This window comes from Aptenodytes patagonicus, chromosome 10 (assembly GCF_965638725.1).
Source record: "Aptenodytes patagonicus chromosome 10, bAptPat1.pri.cur, whole genome shotgun sequence".
NCBI lineage: Eukaryota > Metazoa > Chordata > Aves > Sphenisciformes > Spheniscidae > Aptenodytes > Aptenodytes patagonicus.
Genome location: NC_134958.1, coordinates 21,239,709 through 21,261,296, shown reverse-complemented (window position 1 = coordinate 21,261,296; position 21,588 = coordinate 21,239,709). Strand labels below are relative to the sequence as shown.

General features: G+C 36.9%; 1 protein-coding gene across 1 annotated transcript in view; it reads left to right on the top strand.

Moving 5' to 3' along the window:
• SCAPER (S-phase cyclin A associated protein in the ER) overlaps positions 1-21,588 on the top strand; it is a 170,569-nt gene that overhangs the window by 120,856 nt on the left and 28,125 nt on the right. Inside the window, exons 25-27 of the mRNA XM_076348457.1 lie at positions 812-935; positions 9,700-9,929; positions 13,754-13,909. Of these exons, the coding sequence (XP_076204572.1) occupies positions 812-935; positions 9,700-9,929; positions 13,754-13,909 (510 nt within the window). The remainder of the gene's footprint in view (positions 1-811; positions 936-9,699; positions 9,930-13,753; positions 13,910-21,588) is intronic.

Here is a 21,588-nt window from a genome sequence, read left to right as displayed (position 1 = left end):
GCCAGCCATAGGTGTAGGTCAATTGCTATTGAAGTTACACACTAACACTTAAAGGCTCTGTACAGTAGTGGTTCACAACATGTCAGCAGAAGTGTCTGGACAGGAATTTCACCTGCTCAGTTTTGCTTGCTCAGTGCAAATTACTCGATCCTCTCCATTCCTTGCGTTGGTTCACAGGCGCTGCACAACAGCCTCTCTCTAAAGCTGGTCCTGGTATACTCTGAATTACTTCATACGGGTTTTTCTTCCTGGAGGTTGTGCTAGGAAAGGGACCTTATACCCAAATTACTTGTGTGATATAACTATAAGCCACAAGAAAAGAATATTACATATCCATATTATGAAATGAGCTGACATTCTGTGTGAGTTTTGTTACACCTTTGTAGTACACCTGTAATTTATATAAGGTTTTTACTAAGAATGCATGTATGAATTTACTGAGAATGCATGTATATGCATATTTATACTGATGAAAATACCTTTAATATCATGTATTACAAGGAAAGCTCAGGCTTTTCAAAATTGCATATTCCAATGTTATTTAGATGTAAACCGAGTTTCGAATACGGAAGAGTCCAGTAGCCATACAGTGCATGACTTCTGATAAATATGGCTTTACTGTTTTGAAGTTATTAATTATTTAATTGATTTCATGTAAATTTTTAGTTCTGTTTGGAATCCCAAGTTTAAGAAAACCAATGTGAATTGCTGAAAGGTTGTTTTTTGATGTGCTTCCATTTATTTGCTTTTAATTTACCAAAGAAAAAAGTAACATTCTTATTTTTCTTTTTCTTTCCTTCTGATTTTTTAGGTCACTCTGCAATACAGTAAATGCTTACAGCCTCACCTGCAGTAATTGCACAGAAAACTGCACCTATGTTCTTTTTAGTAATAAGATCACTGTTCTGATGGACCTGTTGATACACCAGTTTACAGTACGTAAAATACCTATTTTAATTTAGAAATTTGTATATGTTTCACAAACATATTAGAATATTTAGAGGAGGACAACACTAGGAGATATATGAGAATAAAGGCTCAAAAGAATAATATTATTTTGTTGTATGTATTTGGTAACTGTATCTACTCTACTTCTATACAAACGGATATACTTGCTTCTGCTAATAAATTCTGCAAAAGCATATGTTCCAGGAGCTCTAGTGAGTGGACAGTGTTCAATCTTTAACGTTTTCTGAAGTTTTCTTCTTTAATTCACCCTATAGTCATATTTAAAGTGTAGAATATTATGAGTTGCCCACGTGTGTTTGATTCTTATGTGTTTCAGTATTGGGAATATAAGTCAGGTCAATACGTTGCTGTAGTTTGAATTCTGAAGTGCTTAAATGGCAGGACTCTTTAACTGTGAAAGTTTTAATTTTCGAATGTTTCATTTAATTCGAAATGCCATTAAATATTTTATTCGAAAACTCATTTTTAATTCATAGTGGCCTGCTCATCATAAGATATTTAGTCTTGGTTTTCTACTTATAAATTGTGTGTCTGTATTTTCATGAGCCAAGCAGTTTGTTAATTGAAAAGTTATGTACATACTTTAAATAATTTAAATGACGCCGTTAGAATCAACAAGCCATAGGACTGTTGATGAACACTTTAAAAAGATAGTCCGAAGGTCCTTGACACAAAGAAAACCCGAATGCAACGTGTGCATTCTCCTCTAAGTAGCTGCCAGCTCATTGTTCTACACCAAATCTTTCCAAGAGGATTCCAGGTATTAGATTTCAAATATACTTAGTGAAAGGTGCGTGTATTGTGCTGGGCCAGTCACAACACTGCTGGCTCTCTGCTGAGCGAGCCAGAGCACAGGCTCCGTGGGTAATTACACAAGAGATGAAATCCTTCAGCACTTTACAAGTGACAAGATTCATTCTGATGCCAAACACCTTCCCTTTTCTCAGTGTAGCACTGTGCAAACGACCTGCACTTTCCCGAAGAAATACAGAGGGCATTTCTTAGGAAATGTTGGCCACCTAGAGATCAGAGATACTACCTAAGAAAAATTCACTACACTTAGAGCTGTTTTCAGTCTGTTGCCAAATACTACCCTTGAATTGCAGCAAAACTGTAATTAAAGCTTAATGTTTCCCATGATCCACAGTGGACTTTTCTTTCCTGTGCATAAAGTCTCTTGTGTTCTCTTCAGGCAAAATTGGCCCTTAAACTAGGATATCTTCGTAGTTCCATGAAGTACATATTTAAGTACAAAAAAATAAATACAGTGCTGCTTTTCTAACCCTGATTTTTCACTCTTGAAAATATAATAAATCAGATCAAGTTTGAATTTTTCTTTTTTACGAAAAAGAAATGGACAAATGGAGAGCACTTTTTTTAATTGGATCAAGCTCTGAATACCAAAATATTAAAAGACACCCCTCCAAAGAATTTAACTCCCTGCAGTATTCCTAGTTTGGTGAGCTGTATGATGCTGCTTTTGCCTGTGTTGTGCATATTCCCACTTACTGTTGGAAAATAAACCCCAAGTAATACCAGAAGTAATAAATGAGAATGTATATTTGCAAGGTTTTAACAAATGGTTAAACAAGTATGCCAGTATTTGCTGAATACAGAAGGAATCCAGTTTTGAAATACCTTTAAATATATTCTTAAATACAGCAAGTATGAACCTTACTTCCAACCAATTTAATGTGGTTTTAGTTTTGCTTTTATCCGTCAAGATCGAACGCAATGTCAGCTTCACTTTTGCTAAAACTCAGAGCTATACATTTTAAAGAATAAAATTTAAAACAATCAATTCTCATTGGTGTCAAAATGTTTGTTTTTCTTTACACAGGTGTTAACGTTTTTCTCCTCAAAATATTACTTGAAGAGTTATAAAAAACCAAAAATACTTGTTCTCCAGTGAAAGCTTGGTACCAATGGGAAATGGTAGAATAACAAATGTAGTGTATTTCTTATTTTTTTTGTGACATCAAGCCTGGCCAAGTTAATTATTAAAAGTGTCCTGTTTAGACCTTCCTTTATCTCATACCTAAACAGACTGGTAGGAAACCTTCTGTAGACTTTACTTACCATTTTACCTTTCTTAGCCTCCTTGCCAGCTCAGGTAATGCCTAAGTCGGGGTCTGTTGAGGTCAGTAGCAGCCTGTCTCCTGATTTCAGTGGTTAATGGATCAAACTTTCCCGCCTACGTTCATAGAAGTTGTGTGCTCATGTTGTAACTACATTTGTCTACAGAATGCTAGCTCTGCTCTTTGTCTCCTGTACCTAGAAGATAGCTGTGAAATAATGAAAACTTTTCTAATTGTATTTTTTGGAAGGTTTCATACTGAGAGAAACAAATAATTACATGGAGCTGTAAGCATGTAAGGATAGTTTTTTATTTTGGGGGTTTTTTTCTGGTCAAGTGACAGCTGTCGTGTGCTTTTCCATGAAGATATCTGAAAAAGCCATATATGTAAACCATACATATCTGTGCCTGCATTTGTAAATACTTTTATCTGTTTAGTAAACAGATGGGTTTTTTTGGATATCTGTCTTTTTATGATTTCACGATAAGAAAAGCATGACAGTTTGTTTTCTAACTACATGTTCTCCAGTAGATCAAAGGGAAATTTCAAAAAGCTTTTGAGAATAACAAGCTGGGCAAGACCACCTTGTCCAGTAAAAATTCTTAGAAGGTTTTGTGCATTCATTCAGATCTTTGCCATCATAGCATACCTGCTGTTACCAGTTAAAGCATAATGCAAATCAATACTTATTAAGAATTAGAAATTGAGACATTTTTGTTGTTATTTTTCCTTCTTCACATAAATATGCAAAATTACATGGATTCTTTCTTGCTTCATTTTCAAGTTGCATACTACATAGAATTGCAAATGGCTAGCTTGAGATAGTCACTGCTATGCACTTCATTTATTCATGTGCATTATTGCTAATATCCTGCACATGCAATACAATTTTTAGACTGTTTTTGTTTAAGATTAATTGCTAAAGGCTAGAATCAGATTATTCCTTTAAGGAGATAATTTTATGTAAACATGCAACATACAGGCTTGATTTCAGAATTGAAAAGCAAAAAAAAAAAAAAAGAGTCTTGCCAGTCTCTCTCCAGCAGTCTGACTTGCCAGAGCTGGTTGCCATTTATAGCTCTGGTTGAAATTTTGAAAATTTCAAACTGGATCACTATGATTTTTTTTTTTAAGGCAATCTTTAAATGCATAAAATCTGAAAATTCTAAATAAAACATCGTTAGTAAACATAAAAACATGTGAAATGAACATTGCAACGTAAATAGAGATCAAACAAATGTAGAGATCAAAAGTGAGTTGCTTATTACATTCTTCTCCGAAATATAGTGCTTAAATCTGGACTGTATTGTAGGCAAACGGCGTGTGAAACTGTATTCATGAAGTACAATCACTTTGATTGGGTTTAAGTTAATCTGGCTATCTAGTCACAGTGAAGTAATTTTTCTCCACCATTTCTTCACTGGAATGTGCTGCCATTTAATTTGGGTGCTTCAAAATGACAGTATACATCCTATCCCAGTTGCTAGTTTCTCAACCATTTGTGGTCAGTTTTTTAATCTTCTGTACCGCAACAAGTAAGGCGGCTTCATTTTGTTTGCACTATGTTTGCACATTATGACAAGAATCGTAAAATCACAGGCACGTCTGTGCTTCTCAACTGTTCTGGTCCGTTTTGAAATTACATTCTGTCTCCATCGTGTTCAGCCGTTGTGGCACTGACACTACTCCTAGCCCCTAATAACGAGACCACGTGGGCAGTTTCTACCTTCCAGGTCACTAGGAGGTCTAAAAAACCTGCTCTCCCTCTGCTTTCAGTTCTGGTTGGAGACCTGAGGACCAGCACCTAGAGATATCAAGGCTGGCAAAAAAAGTACCTCAGTTAGGTGTCAGCTCTGTGGATCGGGTCATTTCTAATGCAATTCAGTCAGTGTTGGCAATGTAAAAAAGCACAAAAACTTCATGTCTTTTTCTTTCTTTTTAACAACGTAACTTTTAAAAGACCAAAAACTTATATTCTGTTCAAAACTTATGTTTTCTTCAGTAGGAAGCCAGTGTGTTAGTCCTGTAGTAAATCTTGAAAATAGGGCTGGGATGGGAGAAATAATGACACGTTAAAGTATTTAGGAGTAGGGAATTTAAACAGTGGAACCTTCATCTGCACCATCTTAAGCCCATAGACTTCCCCGGCCATTTCCATTTCTTTAGTTCACTAGTTACTGCATAGAAAGTCTGACATTCTATAGATACTGTTTTGAAAGTAAATGTTTTGCAGAGTGTTTTTGAGGCAAGCCCAATGACTTACACAAGCAAAAAGCACAAAATCACCACTGTTAATGGGAGAAGAATACAATGTGACTGACCAAATGAACAGAAATTGGGTGCTTCAAAAGGTTTGAAGACTTTCCATTTAGGTTTAGCAGCTCCATATTTAAAATTCTTCATGGCTGTGAAGGATCTCTTTTTATGAGACAAATAAAAACATAAATGCGTTTTCAGTGTCAGAGCTCTACATTGCTAACTGGAAACTGGTTTTTTGGGGTTTTTTTTTGTTAGCAGAAAAAAATAAGTGCTCTGATATGCAGAGGTACTTTTGGTGACATGAGTCAGAATGGAGTAACATTTTCAGCTATATTAAATGTGTGCCTAAGTGCTTTGCTGGATTGGGGCCATATTGTTCAGCATCTTGCAGGATTAAGTCCTACATGTTGGGCAGAGCTGAAGAGTTTATGGCAGCTCTGCACAAGCAAGGGAATCCCTACACAAGGGGAATTGTCTGCTGAATGGCTTAACAGTCGTATGGAGACTGTACCAGAGCTGAGAATCTGGTCATCAGAGCGTTCTGCTTGAAGAACTGATTTAAAGAACGTAGGAGTCTTGATTAGGCCTGGCATAGGCAGTCATCATAAATGCTAAAATAGCGTTGAGATGTTGGACGTGTCAAATAATTGAACAATAGTTACATTTTTCCTGATTTTCCTTGGTGATTTAAAAATGTTTTATACCAATTACTTGACAAGTCAGTTTAAGTGTGTAATCGTACCTGTAGATTTGTGTCAAACTGTTAAACCTATTAAACCTCAGAAATAAAAATGTGGAATATTTTAACATTTACTCATCCAAAGACTGCGTTCAGCAAACTCAGTTTCTCTGAATATCATTAACTCCTTGTGTAATCAACACAAAGAAACCAGAGCTTGAAAGCTTTCATAATTACACTATTAAATCTTAAGATTTCCTACCCCCTTGCTTGATATAATAATCAACAAGCGAAGTAATACATCACTTTCGCAAGCACCCCAATTAATTTTGGACATAAATCTCAACACATTTTCACACTATCCCATTAATTACTTCTTTGGTAAAAGAGCTGATCTTTCATCACTCATTTGAGTTCCTATAAATGGAAAACATTAAAGGTAGGAATTAATTTCAAATTTACTCATTTTCTGTAAAACAGTATTTCCTTCTATCTCCTCTTTGACATACACAGTATAAAAACCATACTTGTTCTTACTTTATATTAATACACACACACACACTTTCCCCAAAAATCAAATGTGAAAAATCAGCTCTGCAATAAATGATTGTATTGGGTGCCAGATCTATTTATTTTACAAATTAGGAAGAATGGTTTTATATTGAAGCAAGAACTTGTGTAGCTAAGGGCTATATGCTTAGAAAATATAGTTCTCTTATGTACCTTCAACTAGAAGACAAAACCAGACGTTATCTGTTTATAGTACTGTTCATTACAGCAAATAGAAGGCTCTACTGCAAAATATTATTAAATCTTTTAAGAAATAAGTTATATATAATTTTTTATCTTAGGTGAAAAAGCAGTGAGTAGCATTTGTTAGCAATTTTTAAAACTTGGTGTTCCTAGTACAAAGTGGCCACATTTAAATTGATTTATACATTGCAAAGCTTAATCCATCTGTTTCAGTAGGCAATTAGAATCATTAGGCATGAATTATTTTAGTCAACAGAAGTTACTGGAGCAACATAATATTATTTTTCCTATTGAACTTGAATAAGCAGCTAAAGACTTCTCACTTGCTCACTTGGCTCGTCACCAGAAACAGACTATTACAATGAGTTTTAAGTACCAACACAAGGCTCAGAGCTAATGAATAATAAAGAAATGCGCATGTTGTTCTTTGTCACCAAGTGTTACCAAATCCCGCCTGATACCTATACAGGGAGGAATGATTTTCTGTGACCTCGCTTGCGTGTACCAAGTGTCAATGATTTTAAACTGGAATGAAAATAAAATGTCAGCCAATATCGATCACTAATTACAGTGTTGAAAGCCTCGAGCTGTCTCATAAAAGTGCCTCCACAGAGGTCTATTGGTACATGGAGTCCAGTTAAGCACGGTGAATGTACCTGGGAGCCCCGTGTCTTGACTGATGCATCTGTGCTGCATCTCTGCTGCCAATATTCTGCCTGTAAAACTGCAGGACTTACACGCACACTTCACTTTCTGCCCTATTATGATCAAACAGTATTTCAGCTGGTTTAAGTTATCTTGGACTGCAGAAATGAAAAAATAAAATAGAATTAAAAAAAAAAGAAACTTATGCTCTCCATGAGGATTTCCTTCCAGATTTGTATCCGGCATACAGATTTGTCTTCAGATTTACGTGTTGTACATCTGAACTTCATTGCCTTTTTTAGGAGTGGGCTCTAGTTTAAAGATTTAGAAAAATAGGATTCCGTTCCTCTGAGGTCTGTTCAGAGAGAACTGCACGTCGTGCTTCTAATATGATTCACAAGTGACTGATATCTGATGGACAAGTGCGGTGGTCATCAGGCGGTGTTTTATATTGAGATGTTCAGGCCTTATTCATGGGACATGTTTTTCCTGCTGTCCTTAATAGTTAAAATATGAAGGCATCCATAAACATGCTCAGACTTTCTCCATGCCTAATTTGAGATTTGTGGGTGGAAAGCATTTCCCATTGCATCTTTTAGAACTCTATTATTTATGTCATCCTTTACGACGTTCCAGAATGTTAGGTTGTGCCCTAGAATTTGTGCAATTTTTCTGTCTTCTCAAGATAGTTCCTTAGTTGTTTTGGGGGTTTGTTTGTTTTGTTGGGTTTTTTTGGGGGGGAGTTGGATTCTTCTCATCAGATTTGGTCAGGATAGGGGTTTTTTTATCTGCCTCCATCCCTCCCTGGCAGAAATTTCTACTTCAACTGCCTTTCATTTTCTACAAAATCGGGACTCTCTTCGTTTTTGTAGACTTTGGAAGATTTAGCAGTTCTCTTTCTTTCTGAAAAAAAGATGGATAAGAGAAATGTGAATCAGGAAAGATTTGGAGCCTTGCCTTAAGGGTCGTCTAGCCTTTGAGGAGTACTTAGCGCTTTGAAATACTTAGCTACTTTGGGTTAGCTTTAGTAGTAAACTGTTTGACTGAGAAGTTCTGACACTTACTAGGAAAAGAGAATTCTCTTGCAGGCTTTTTCAGGTGTGAAGGGGAACCACTGTAATTCATCTGTCTCAATTCAGTGAAGGTTGCCCTCTTTCACTGTCTTAAAACAGCTGTGTATCATCCTCTTTGTGTACCTCAGCAGGCAATATAATTTGTTCTGAATTCAGTTATGCCGAAGCTCAGCAGCACAACTGAATACCTCCTTGTAGATTGGAAAAATTTGTATTCCCCAGCATCCTTTGCCGTTGTTACCGGATGGCACCTCCTGTGGCCTTCCCATGGGTTGTCTATATCTACTGGTCAGATACTTCAATGTGCTCTTTCCCAAGGGCAAACTAGTACTGTTCCAGAAACAATTGGGTTTTTTTCTTAGTTATGGTTTGAGTTTTATCACAATCAATCTCGCTGTTTTCGTAAAAATTTCTGTAATTTTTCTAACATTGAAATTCCACATAAAATACTTTGGAAGGATGCTTACTTCAGGATAATAGTTTTGTAATTGTTTGGTTGGGTTTTTTGCTGTGAAAGAGAAAGTCCATTGGCGATTAGATCTCATTGCAAAGATCATTCCTATTGCCTGCAAAGTGTATTGCCTTTTTCTGTGAAGAGCTGCAATTGTACCTGCTGTGTCACAAGAACTTTTGCCTTTCAAAATACTCACTTTTGTAGAGGTGTTTGTTTAGGACTCAAACTGTTGAGTAGCCTTCTTGACGGTACGTGGTGTTTTTCCAAAGTCAAGTAGGGGATTACCACGCAACAGTAAATGCTGTTCCTTCCACAGAAAATAGGTATCTTTCCTCTGTATTACTGAATACTTCGTGTATCCTAGACATTTAATATGTCTTCGTGGTAACGCAATGTAGTAGTCAAAATGAATCATCTCAGTAGTTTGTTTATTCACAGTCGAGTTTAAAAAAAAATATTTTTTTTTTTTGCTAGTGACTCATCAAAAATCCTGTGTATGCACAAGAACACCACAATCATACTAATGAAGCACTCTGCTGCTATAAGGCTTCCTTCAGTTCTCATACACTAAACTCTGTTTTGACTTGATTTATTCTGTTTCAGCTTATATTATCTGCATAAGACCTGTTCTTGTACCTGAAATACTTTAATGTCCATCAGCACTGCTAGAATATGTTACTTTATTATTATTCTTGGTGTACTCATATGCAACTTTCTAAGTGTTTCGCTTCAAACTTTGATTATTTTTACTGAATTCTGGTTGGTTTTCCTTTTTTTCTCTTTACTTAGGTTAGTGTTCCAGATGACCATAATGCTACTTCAGGCAGAAGTGCAAATAAGCAGATATTTGAAGGTTTAACAACAGGACTTCTGAGGATAACTGCTGTGATTTTCAGATGTCTAATCTCCAGCTTTCCAGATGGAAACAACCACTCTGCTGCGCTGAAGATATTACAGGAAGTGAAAAGTAAATCCTCTCAAGTGGAAGCCTTCAACAGCAGAGTCCAGGACCTGATCAGGTTAAAAAAAAATAATGAAACTTCTCTAAACTACCTTTACTACAGAGAAAAAAAATTGCAATGATTTAAGAAAGGAACAAACTGCTTTAACTCTTAACTTCGTAAGAGTAGTTTGTGTGTGTAGTCAAGACTGTTGAAATGCTATATTCTCAAACAAAAACGTTCTTCAAAAAACTGCGGACACAGAAATACAGAAAACCATGAGTCTTTTAATTTTGGACTTGGTTTTTTGTGTGCTTTCCGTCAGTTTCTTCTCCTAATTACCTGGGAGTCAGCTTCCATATTTTTCATTATTTTCTCTCCGTTCTCTATGCCAACCGTGTATGCCCATCGCCTGCGTGGTCCTGCATATCGTACATGCATTCATATAAGCTTGCCATAAAAGACATACTTCCTATTATAAAGATTACCCAATAATTCCTATAATCTGATTTCAACTTTTATACTGTAGCTGTATTTTAAAAGCAATTTTCTAAGTATATTTCTTGAGCAAAATTTCAATCAAAATAACTCAGTGAGTTGTAACAGTAGAGTAAAAGAGAATACGTTGTTTTGCTCATTTTTATTTGAAACATTCTAATTCTTTGGTAAAAACACTTGAACCTGAATATATTAATATATATATATGTAATTAATATATAGCTAATATATTATATATATAAAATCTAATATTATCCAACAATATATTAGACTTGCTAAAAGTGTATAGTTTCACTAGTAAATTATAGAAATAGCCATCAATACATCTTCAGCCATCTGAAGAAATGAAATTCTGATTATATGCAACTGAAAATGTGTCACAGTGAGCATCTGCAGACTTTTCAAAGTCTGGTACGATGCTGATGGATACAAAAAAGACAGCTGGAGGAGGAAAGCAAAACAGATAGTTGTCATAGATACCAGTGACCTCTAAAACTTTATTGTTCTCATGTAACCCGCCTTCTCCCCAAACAGGTTTTGAAAGAGTGTGAAATTTCAGGATGTTGTATTCTCCCCATTTATGAATGGGAGGGTGGGAGGTCTGCTTATTGATATTTGTGCTGAACGGACATCTGACACTGACTGGGCCAAGCACAGGCATACCCTTAAGATAAGAAGAGACATGAGAATCCAGCTAGGTCCCTCACCTGAGGCACTTTAGGGGATCTGGTTATAAGTGGAGAATGAAAGGCACGATGACAAGGTAATAGCGCAATTAGGAAAAAAAGAGAGAGGGCATTTTAAACTAGTCAAAACCAGACAAATTCTATTATTAATGAGAATCTTTCACCTCCAGGTCATTGTATCATATGTCTTTGTGGAGTTGATTAAATGAGAGTTTTAGGAAGATGGGGAAAGAGAGGAAAGTTGAAATGAAAATATTGTTTTTCTGTTTGGGACAACTAGACCTGATGCATAAACAACAATTATCTACACCCTGTCTGGGTATCAAAAGGGTAGCCAAATTATTGGAACTATGCTACCATAGGTAAAAAGACTCAGAGGTGGAGGCAATAGATTAGAGAGCCTTGACATTCCACTTGTCCGTATGCTCAGTTCTTCAAGGAAGGGAAATGTGTCTTCTCATTGTCTCCGGATGACATTAAAGAATAGTCCCAGTAGACTGAAAACTCTCATCCATTTCTTCTCTGCCAAAAGAGCAGCCGCTTTGTATCCAGGTGTGGGTGTAAAGGAAGGGGGACAACAAACACTTTTGCAGGTGTCAGACTGTAGAGATGTTCCCAGGGAAAAAGGAAGAGACTATTGATGAGAATGGTTGTGCCTTTTTGTGAGTAATCATCTATCAGTATTAGCTGTATTTTATTTAGTTCTTCCTCTCCCCTCCTATTTCACAGAGAGATTTCTAGCACTCAGCATTTCTCTGTGACTGTGATGTATCTAACACCCAGCTCTGTTCCTGGAATTTATTCTGCTAGTATGGGAGAGCTTGCTTATCACCTGTATGATCAAGTGGTTTGCTTAGATCAAAATCTGCAAGAAACCTAATGCTGGTAACCTTTCATGTTGCTAAACAGAACAGACGAATCAAACTTACCTGAGCAATGAGCATGCAATTAATAACCTTCGTGTGTCTTTAAGTGTTTTTAACTGCTGTACTTCAGCAGCTTTAAAAATCTTTCATACTGCACTCAGACTTCTTGCTTTATATTCAGTGTATTTTTATTCTTAATTACTTTCATTGCTTCCAAAAGCTTTGTGTCAGCAGGGTAAACTTTGGCAGAAGGTCTAGCTTCTAGCCCTGAAGATTAATCTGTCTTTGAGCAACAACACTGTCTGAAAAGTGGAGAGTTTTTTTTCCCTAATCTTAAAAGTCCCTGGTTTTTCAAAACCAGACTATAAGATATGTGAAGGAATAGCTATTTTTAATAAATACTTGTACAGCTCCTGGGACAAGCATTATCTAATCAGTATCATTTATTTACTAGAATCATTATTATTTAATAGTGTTCCATACTTCGTCATGGAACCATATAGCCAGTGGTGTTCCCATCTCAAGAAGCCTAGCTCAAAGAGGCAATCTCTAACAAGTGGACTGGACAAGCAAGTAGAACAGAACAGCTGGTAGGATGGAGTAATATTAATAACAGGATGGTTTAGTATAGACCACCAGGGTAAAAACAGTGGATCAGTTGATGGTGTCTGAAAGCAATTGGTTCCCCATGTCTGTTGAGTCGGGTGGAGGCACAGGATGTAACAGCAGTTGTTCTGATTTTGACAAGAAGTTTCTCCCACTTGATAAGAGTGGAGGAAAGTACAAAGAAAATTAGAGGGTAAAGAGAGGAGGGAGGTGATTGCAGCGGGATATTTGTCTCCACAAAGGAAGTTGATGTCGCATAAGTCAGCAGAATGAACAGTTGAGATGAAGTAAAGTCTGAGAAGCTGAATATTTGTGGTAGAAAAAGGAAAGTACGTGAAGTTAGTTGATATCAGCAAAGTGACATGGAAGGAAAAAAAAAATTATCTGTGTGCACAGTTTAAGTGGAGTTGATAATGATCAAAGTATGGAAAAACCTGGTGTGGACAGAGAGATCTTGGCACAGGGACAAACAGCAAAATTTTTGGCGTAGGTTTCCAAGCTATTAGAATTTAAAGAAGAAACTTCAGCAGTAGTGATCCGATGCAGCAATGATGATCTGATCTACTCTGATAATAAAAAAAGAAAGAGGAGTTTTCAGTTTAAAAAAAAAAGTCACTAGCGTGGTTTTCTTTGCGTCGAGTTTTGGTTGAGCTCCTGAGGAGGCTTTCTGATCCTGATCCTTCTATACTGATGGTAGAAGGTTGTTGCCTGCCTGTTCTATTATTCTCTTAACTGTTGCATGTATTTTAAAAAGGAAAAAAAACCCCAACAACTGGGCAGTAGTTGCTATGATATACATATTGCAATAAAAAGTTATCTGGGTAACATCATTGTCTTCTTGAATTAGTGTGTTCTACAAAGTTTATCTCTTCATGCTAAAAAGAAATTGTGCTGTTGCAGAGCTATCAAGATTATTATAAATCATTTAACTATGGCAAAATTCCATTGTCCTTCTAGGAGTATGGTAAAATAAACATTTACACTCATCTTTCTTCTACAGTATAATACAAATTATCCTACAACAGACAGATATCTTAACAAAAACTACTGATAGTTACAGAGAGCCAGATCTGAAGTTATTGTAATTTGAATTGTTTTATTGAACCCTTTCAGAAAGAATATTTAAGTAATCACAACCTGCATTTTGTATGGTTTGATAGTAGAGAAGCAGAAGTTACTTCCTTTGCAAAGTTACCAAAACTGCCATGGGACTATTTTTTTAATACAGTTTTTCCTCTGTTTCTAGTTATGTGGTGAACATAGGGTTGATAGACAAGCTGTGTTGCTGTTTCCTCTCCGTTCAAGGCCCTGTTGATGAGAATCCCAAAATAGCAACTTTTCTACAAAATGCCACAGCAGTGTTGCATGGAATATGTCAACTATGTTTTGCTGTCAATGGAAGGTAGGTGCACTTGGTCTGTCGTCTCTACATGTGTTCATCAGGCAGCAGCCGTTGTAACCCTGTGCCAGCACCGCATTCACGGAAGCGAGCATTCTGACGAGGCTGTTAAACGGAACTGTTCTTAGTCACACAGTAATAACCGGTAAAGAAACAGTGCAGGAAATTCACTTTGCTCACCCTTTCACCATTGAACTGTAATTAGTTACCTGCACTGAGTCTTGATTCTTGTAAGTCATTTATCAGAATTGCAAACTTTATCTCCTTTACTCATCATTACAGAGAGGGTTTTATCACTTCTAATTTTAAGTGTCCAGTCCTAAGGACTTCAAGAGGTATTTTATTATCGGCGAACATCAACTCTTAATTGATTTGTCTCTAGAGCAGCCTAGTTCTTTAAAATACCACTGTCAGTAAGGGAATTACATTTTCTGTAAAGAAAAGTATTACTAGATTTGTCAGGGAATTTTCCAACGCCAAATGTTAATTATCGTAACCTAATCAGGGTTGTGGGGAGTGAGCATGAGGTATGTGTCTGCCAGCAAATCTGGACTTCTGTAACCTACAGCGTAGGACAGCCTGACACTGTCAGAGTCAAAATTTCAGAACTGTTGGGGGGCACGTACTAGAACCTACCACCGTTAGACTGTTACACGTTTCAGGAAAAGACAAGGCTGGCGGAACTTCACAATAAATTCCTGAAGGGAAAAATGATGCTAGGGTTGAAAAACTAGAGTTAATAAAACATAAAATAAGAAACAAAGCTGCAGGTAAGAGCTGTTGCTGGTAACACAGGGACACAGGCATACGGAAAAAGAACTGCAAGAAATATGAGCCCAAAGAGACCATCCCAACTTAATGAAATTTCCCTTTCTGAAAGCTGCCAACTTGGCATTTTACATTCCAGGACAGCGCTGCCAAAAGTCGAATGCATAGTAAAAAAAAAAAAAAAAAAAAAAAAAAAATTACCCTTCTGTTAGTGGAATAATAGTTCTAGCTACAAGAGTGAGTAATATAATATTTGCAATTTCTGAAGCAGGCACACGCTTCACCCAAGTAATAGAGATCTTTGCACCCCAAAATAATACAGCACTGTGCAAGTACTTCTTCCAGGAACATCTGTGCTTTGTAGCAGAATAATAATTTTGGAGGGTTGAGCATTTTTCTTAACAGTTACACCAAGAAGTATCTGATCTTACTACTTGCATATAGCAGCAATGCTTTTGATTTTATCCAAAGGTGCTGATTGTTCTCGATTTCCAGGTTGGATTCTTCATTTGAGCATGAAAAGAAACGAGAGGAATGAACTTGAGATTTCAGCACTGTTGTCTTTCACTTTTAGATCAAAAGCTTTGGTGTAACTGACTAGAAGGGCAGTTTAAATTAAATGTCTTTCATCACCTGAGCCCGCTCTCCTTTAAGAAGTGAATGCAGAGTGTAATTCTGTCGTGTTACAGAAGTCCTTAGTATTCAAGGTGATTTAAATGGAAAAAGGTATTGCCAAACACAGATTAAGGTGGCAGAAACAGAGCTCAAATGTATTGAATTCTTAAATACGTCACAATACAGTAATACACGTTGTGTGATACATGATCTACAGCACAAAAGGTGGCCTCTCTTTGTGAGAAATACAGATGCCTCTTTCATTCGTGGTAAATAGTAGTAGGAGGCAACGCAGCCTATTCAGTCAGAATCTGGCATTTCTCATTCTCCAACTCAGTTGATACATGCTTGAGCACCAAACAAACATGCCGTATTATACTCCTCTGTACATCAGAGTAACTAACCACTCTGATCATAAAACTTTTGAAGTTGTTACTGAGAGGAAAAAGTTCTAGTAAGTACTACCAGTGCTCTGACACTGTAGCATGAAAAGAAGTTTTGCCAAAATAATATCAGGCTTTCACCATTGTTGCAAGAGCAATTTTGAATTGTTCTTTTGATATATCCTCCTATATAGAATGTTTCCGGGTTGGAAACTTCTTTATGCTCCTTGATAGTGATCGTGGCGGGCACAAAATTAATTTGTTTTTCCTGATAGAACTGTTTCAGGCTGTTATTTGTCATATAAAAAGTTGTCATTCCATATTAAATGCATTAGAGTATTTTTATACAGTGCTCTTTATACTGTGTGCAGATCTTAGCATGCTGCGCCACTGAGTGGCATAGTGGGAAGCTGGTAGGACAGTAGACGCTGGGTGGCTAACACACCGGGACCACCTCAGGGCTCTCAAACCATCCACGGTGCCTGCAACAATGAAATCCTTTATGAGCTAGAAATGGCCAAGCGCCGCGTGATCCTCCTCCTTTGCTTTCAGACACCACCAGGCTGTTATGAACGTTACTGCAACTGTAATCTGCGATATCCCCAGAGGGCCAGAAGTGAAACGTTCTAACTCAAGTTTTAAACAATTAAGAGATCCTGTCCTGTAGGTACAAAGCATGTTAGGCCATTTCTGGAGCTCTGATGTAGGAAGAGCTGTCAATCCAGACTTTCCTGTCTTCCTCACAAGAACATTTCATAAAACTCCCAAATTTAGCAGAATGTTTCTAAAGCAAGCTCCGAATTGATACCCAGTGTTTATTTGGACAATTACGTCATGGAAAACAATTTTATAGGCAGGGAAGAGATCTCAGTCAAGTACCTCCCTGCACGTACCTCTGCATCAGGCAAGACGTCACAACAATAATGATTATTAGAGAATAGCCTCCAATTGTATCATACATGTATCTCAGCATTAAGTATTAAATGAGGACTATGGTTGATATAATGTAGATGATAAAATTTTAAGACATAAACTAAGATACTTTTTTTATTCCCATGGTAGACTTAGGGAAAAAACGTCCAAAATCATGGAGTTAGATACAATAAAGGAAAGTCTTGCTAATGTAGAAACATAAATTGGAGATTCTCAATTTTAACATCATAAAAAGTTACTGAAATGAGGGAATCCATTCTGAACATACGTTATAAACATATCTTATTATAAGAGAGGGATTTTCTTTTCATTAATGGTCAAGGTCTTTAAAAAGATTTAACTTTGATATTGATCTTACTTCTCAAATGATCATTTTTGGTACTGGCTAATAAATGCTAGATTGATTCTTTTAATTGAAGTTTTGCTGTGGATGTAATAGCACATTTTCCAAACACTCTGTGATACGTATAAAAGATCATTTGTTGACAACATTAATAACTTGTAGCCCCACGTGAACCTTGTTTTGGTAATTTTTATACCCTCATGTGTTACACAGTGAGAATCAGTGAGGGTGACTAGAGACCTCCAACTAGAAGGTTGTGTTGCATCCATTGCTAGCAATGGAGGTGAGAGCTCCTTTCTCCCTGATGAGTTAAAAAAAAAAATGTATGAGAGCTGAAAATAGGGTATTGTCCCTTATTGTATGTAGTGAGAAATCATAAAATGTAGCACGTCTGAATATTGAGCTATCTCTGTTTGCTGAGCAAAAGATGAACCTGACATTTGATACTCAGGCTTGAAAATTGTGGCCATGATAATGCTTAACTGTTTTTTGCTCACCATTAAGGGTAACAGTAGCCAGAATTGAAAACAGACATTTTTATTAACCTGAAATAAAGCAAAATATTAAATAGACTTTATACAGAATAACAGTGGTTTATACAGCCACATAAATCTGTCTTGCAATTTGTGTCCAATTCCAGATGTCCAGTAGCAATGTTCAGGACGATAGCCTTGTTTTCCAGAGTTTATTGTTGTAACTATGAGAGATACAAGGCCTATTTTGAGCCCTTGAGTCCTGAATACACATATGGAGCATGCTTGGCTTGTAAACACAAGACAGAAAACAATGAGCAGGCATGGAATCCAGGGAGTGTTAATAAAAATATGGCCGTGCTGCCCCAGCTCACCCTTCCCTAAAAGCAGGAGTGGAGACTAAGTAAGAAAATATACGGCAAATCCTTCATCAGCATAGCAAGGATCTTGCTTATGTTCCTGTCTTTTCCTGTACTGCCCAGTGTTCATCAAATCTATATCCCTTTTTTCCCTATATAGTCTCTGGAACTAAGATCTCTGTCCAAGAAGTTTAGTTGTTACTCTATGGAGGACTATTGTTAATGCCTCATTTCGTTTTTGCCCATTAGTATGAATGAAGAAATTCACATTAACCACAGAGTTAATGCAAACAAGCAGGAGGAAACTGTCAGCAGTAGTGCAGTGTAAGGGTTAATCACTAAGGAAGAACTTTCTCCCTAAGAGCAGTACAGTGGACTAACAATAACACAGACACAAGGAGGGAAGTGAGTTGTGCATAAGGAGAATATTGCAAATAATAGTCCCTCAAATCATGTAGCTTCTTGGGATGTCAACTTTTTCAAAATTTTGCTGTTTTCTTGATGTAAGAAACGTCTGCAAGCTCCCTCATTAATCTAGGAAAACAGAATGTCATAGCAGTACAGTAGCTAAATTGTTACTGCTGTATGTTATCTCAAAACAGTAGTGGAATACGTATAAATCTGTGTCAACAGCTAATGAAGTTGTGGATTACAAGCTGCAGCGGTGGAAAGCTGCAGATATATAGGGTTTGATCCAGGAAAATAGCGACTGTCGTGTCCCAGATACGCAAGGAAGTAGGCTGGTCTGTTTCCAGTTTTATTACAGTAATTAAGATAATGTCTGTTTTGGCTGCCGGATGGCGAATCAGATGCAAGTCTGCCTGAAAGCTGGTTGTGCTTCTCACCACTTCCAAGGGACAGCAGATCCAGCAAGTACTGTAAACTAACTGAAACTCGTTCTTGAAATTACTAAGAGGTTTCAAAGCATCACTTTTACACAGTACTGTGATTCCCAGCTTGACAGTGTGAATTATAACAAGGTCTTACAGGTGCTAAATACTTCTTTATACTTCTTTTATTATTATTTTGCCTCTTTATTTTGACATCTCTTTCTAAATAAAATAATTTAGAAGCAAAAAGTACAGATTATAGTTTTTAAATCCTAATAATAAAAACCCCAACAGATTATATTCTAAGCCTTTTGAAAACTCATGTTTCCATTTGGCTCCATGTTTTTAATCAGGGGTATATATTTCAAATATACAAACATTATAATGTATACCCTCAGAGAGGCTTGCCTGCTTGTTAGCTCAGTCAGTTTTTAAAACAATATATTTTCAGATATAAACAGTTTGCTCATATTGAAGCTTGGAGAAATTGTAGTTTTATACTTGTTCTGCAGAGTATGCTGTTTCTCATCAAGCTGTATTGAATTCCTGTTTTTAATAAATAGTGGTGTATTTTAAGCAATGAAGTACCGCTGTTTAGGATATATCCACATTTTTAAATTCTTAAACCTTTTTTGTAAGTCATAAACCTCATACCAATTCCTGAGACTCCTTGATGGCAGAAGCTGAAAATCATAATGGCAACCCATAATGAAAATTCCCTGTATTTCATTAAACTTTTCTTTTTAAGATCCTGCAGGTTGTTTGACCGTAATATAAATATTTGCCTGTTTTTCTGTGTTAAATATAGAGACTTGGTAAAGTTTGAAAGCCTATCTGTTTTCCCAGCTATATAAGCCAATGTAAAAAATCCGGTAAGCCTTGCTTCCCTTCAGTGATTAGTTGAAGGGGTTTTGTCCATACTGACTATTTCACTTTGGCAGCTGTTACAGACACAGAGAGTAAGCTTCTTTAAATAGGAGAATTAAAAGGAGGTACATCCACAGGAATCTCCTCTCTTATCTTTAGTTACGTGAAACCTAGGTTTCTTGTATGATGGCGTCATCTTACGATATTAGGGTTTTTATGGGTTTTTACTTCGGTCTGTGTCCTGACAGTTACCACTGAATTTTCACTGGGCTTACACTTGAGGTGGACTAAAAATCTGCTAAATGTATGAAATCCACTGTTGTACAGACTTGACCAAAGTCACTCAAAGCAGCACACGTAAAGGTTCACGCTTTATTTTCCAACATCTCATATACATTTTGTTCTACTTTAAAGCCCACAACCAGTATGAATAACGTCTTTTACCTTTTTATGGTAAACATTTAGGCTTAAAGTGATTATAACTGACAGTTAAAACCAACAGGAGCCAGTGGCCTGTTCATATACGCATTAACTGTAATACAGGCAACATCAAAAATAAAAGTTTCTAACGGTTCCTTCAATCCACCAAACCTAGCAGACAATTTTATTTTTATTTTTTTTTTACAGCTTTGTCCTGTGGTATAACTTTAAAATTCCTGGTCTTTTCTGTGAAAAAAATAATGCTTGCATTTTGAGTTATTTTACAATTGACTTTTTTATGTATATTTTGATTCATTCACTGCTCCAGAGCAGCACAAAATGGTAAAAGGATTTCATCCAGCAATGTAAGCTTTTTCATATGGAATTGTTTAAAAATAATGATGGAGTGAGAGTTGAAAGCAGGCTAACTTTAACCTTAGGTAAAATTGGTCAATCTTCTCATCGCATATAGTCACCAAAAATTCTGTGAGGTATCATATACAGTAATTAATTTGGGGTTATCATTTGACCGTGAGTGGTTTTTTCTGTTCTGTACTGTTGAAAACGCTAAGATTAAAATTAAGAAATACTAGTTGGCAAAAGGAGCTGTGCTCTCATGTGATACTGTGGAAATAAACATTCTAGTTACTTGAGTGTAGTTAAGTGACAGCACATTTTGGCTACTGCATACTGCAAAATAAATAATTGGCCATCAGAAACTATTTTAAAGTGAGGAATACTAAGGAGTCCACAGATACACAAACCAAAGTTGTGGAAATGCGCAGAGGTGGTCCCAGAGCTGTGTTAGCTCGCCCTCCTTTTGCAGCCATCCAGGTTCGTTCCTCGCTTGCAGCCGGGTTCACGTGCCAGCGCGACTTAACTATGCAGCAGGGATCTGTATAAAGGCACCGCTGGCAAGGCCAGGTGATGGCTCAGGAAGTGTCTCTGCTGACTCCATTCAAACACACTCACTTAAAGACCACAGAGCTTCGAAATGAAGATTTTGGGCATGGATTCCATGCGTAGGAAAAGGAAAGTAATGCCATAAATTGTTGTGCAGCGTAGCCCCACCCAAAACACACTTAGAGCTCTGGTATTTTTTCCACTTTTTTTATTCTTTATGGAGTAGATGTTAGGATCGTTATGAGTGCTACAAACCACAAGCTGACTGTGGTTCTTCTTTTGCAGCAGGTAAGTGGCATCAATTTTAAATTTACTTCAGCTTGTCTTTCGAATGTTATTACATGTGTTTTGAGAGAATCCAACGCCGGTGGCCTTCTGAAGCACTGTCGTGGCCAGTTTTGTGGCACAGTTTCTTTAAGGATTGTTAGGAGTTCAGTTGGCTATCACAATGTTGAAAAACCACCCTGTTTTTGGAACCTGTACAATGAACTCAGACACGTTCATCTCAGTCTGACTCTCTACGAATGGCTGACTGCAGACTGGCAGAGTTGTGGTGGTGACTGGTGGTAATAGAGTCACTTGTGCAACAACACAGGTACTGGAAAATAGGCACAGCTATGTTGCTTTTGTTACTGCTGTGTGTCTTACCTAAAGATCTGATTGCTTCTTTGAAAGATTTATGAAGTAATCAATTATGCAGTCTCGTGTGTTTTTTGTACAGCATAGGTATCGCTGAAATAGGACCGGGACACAAATCCTTGAGGTAGCAGCAGAGGATGCTGTACTTA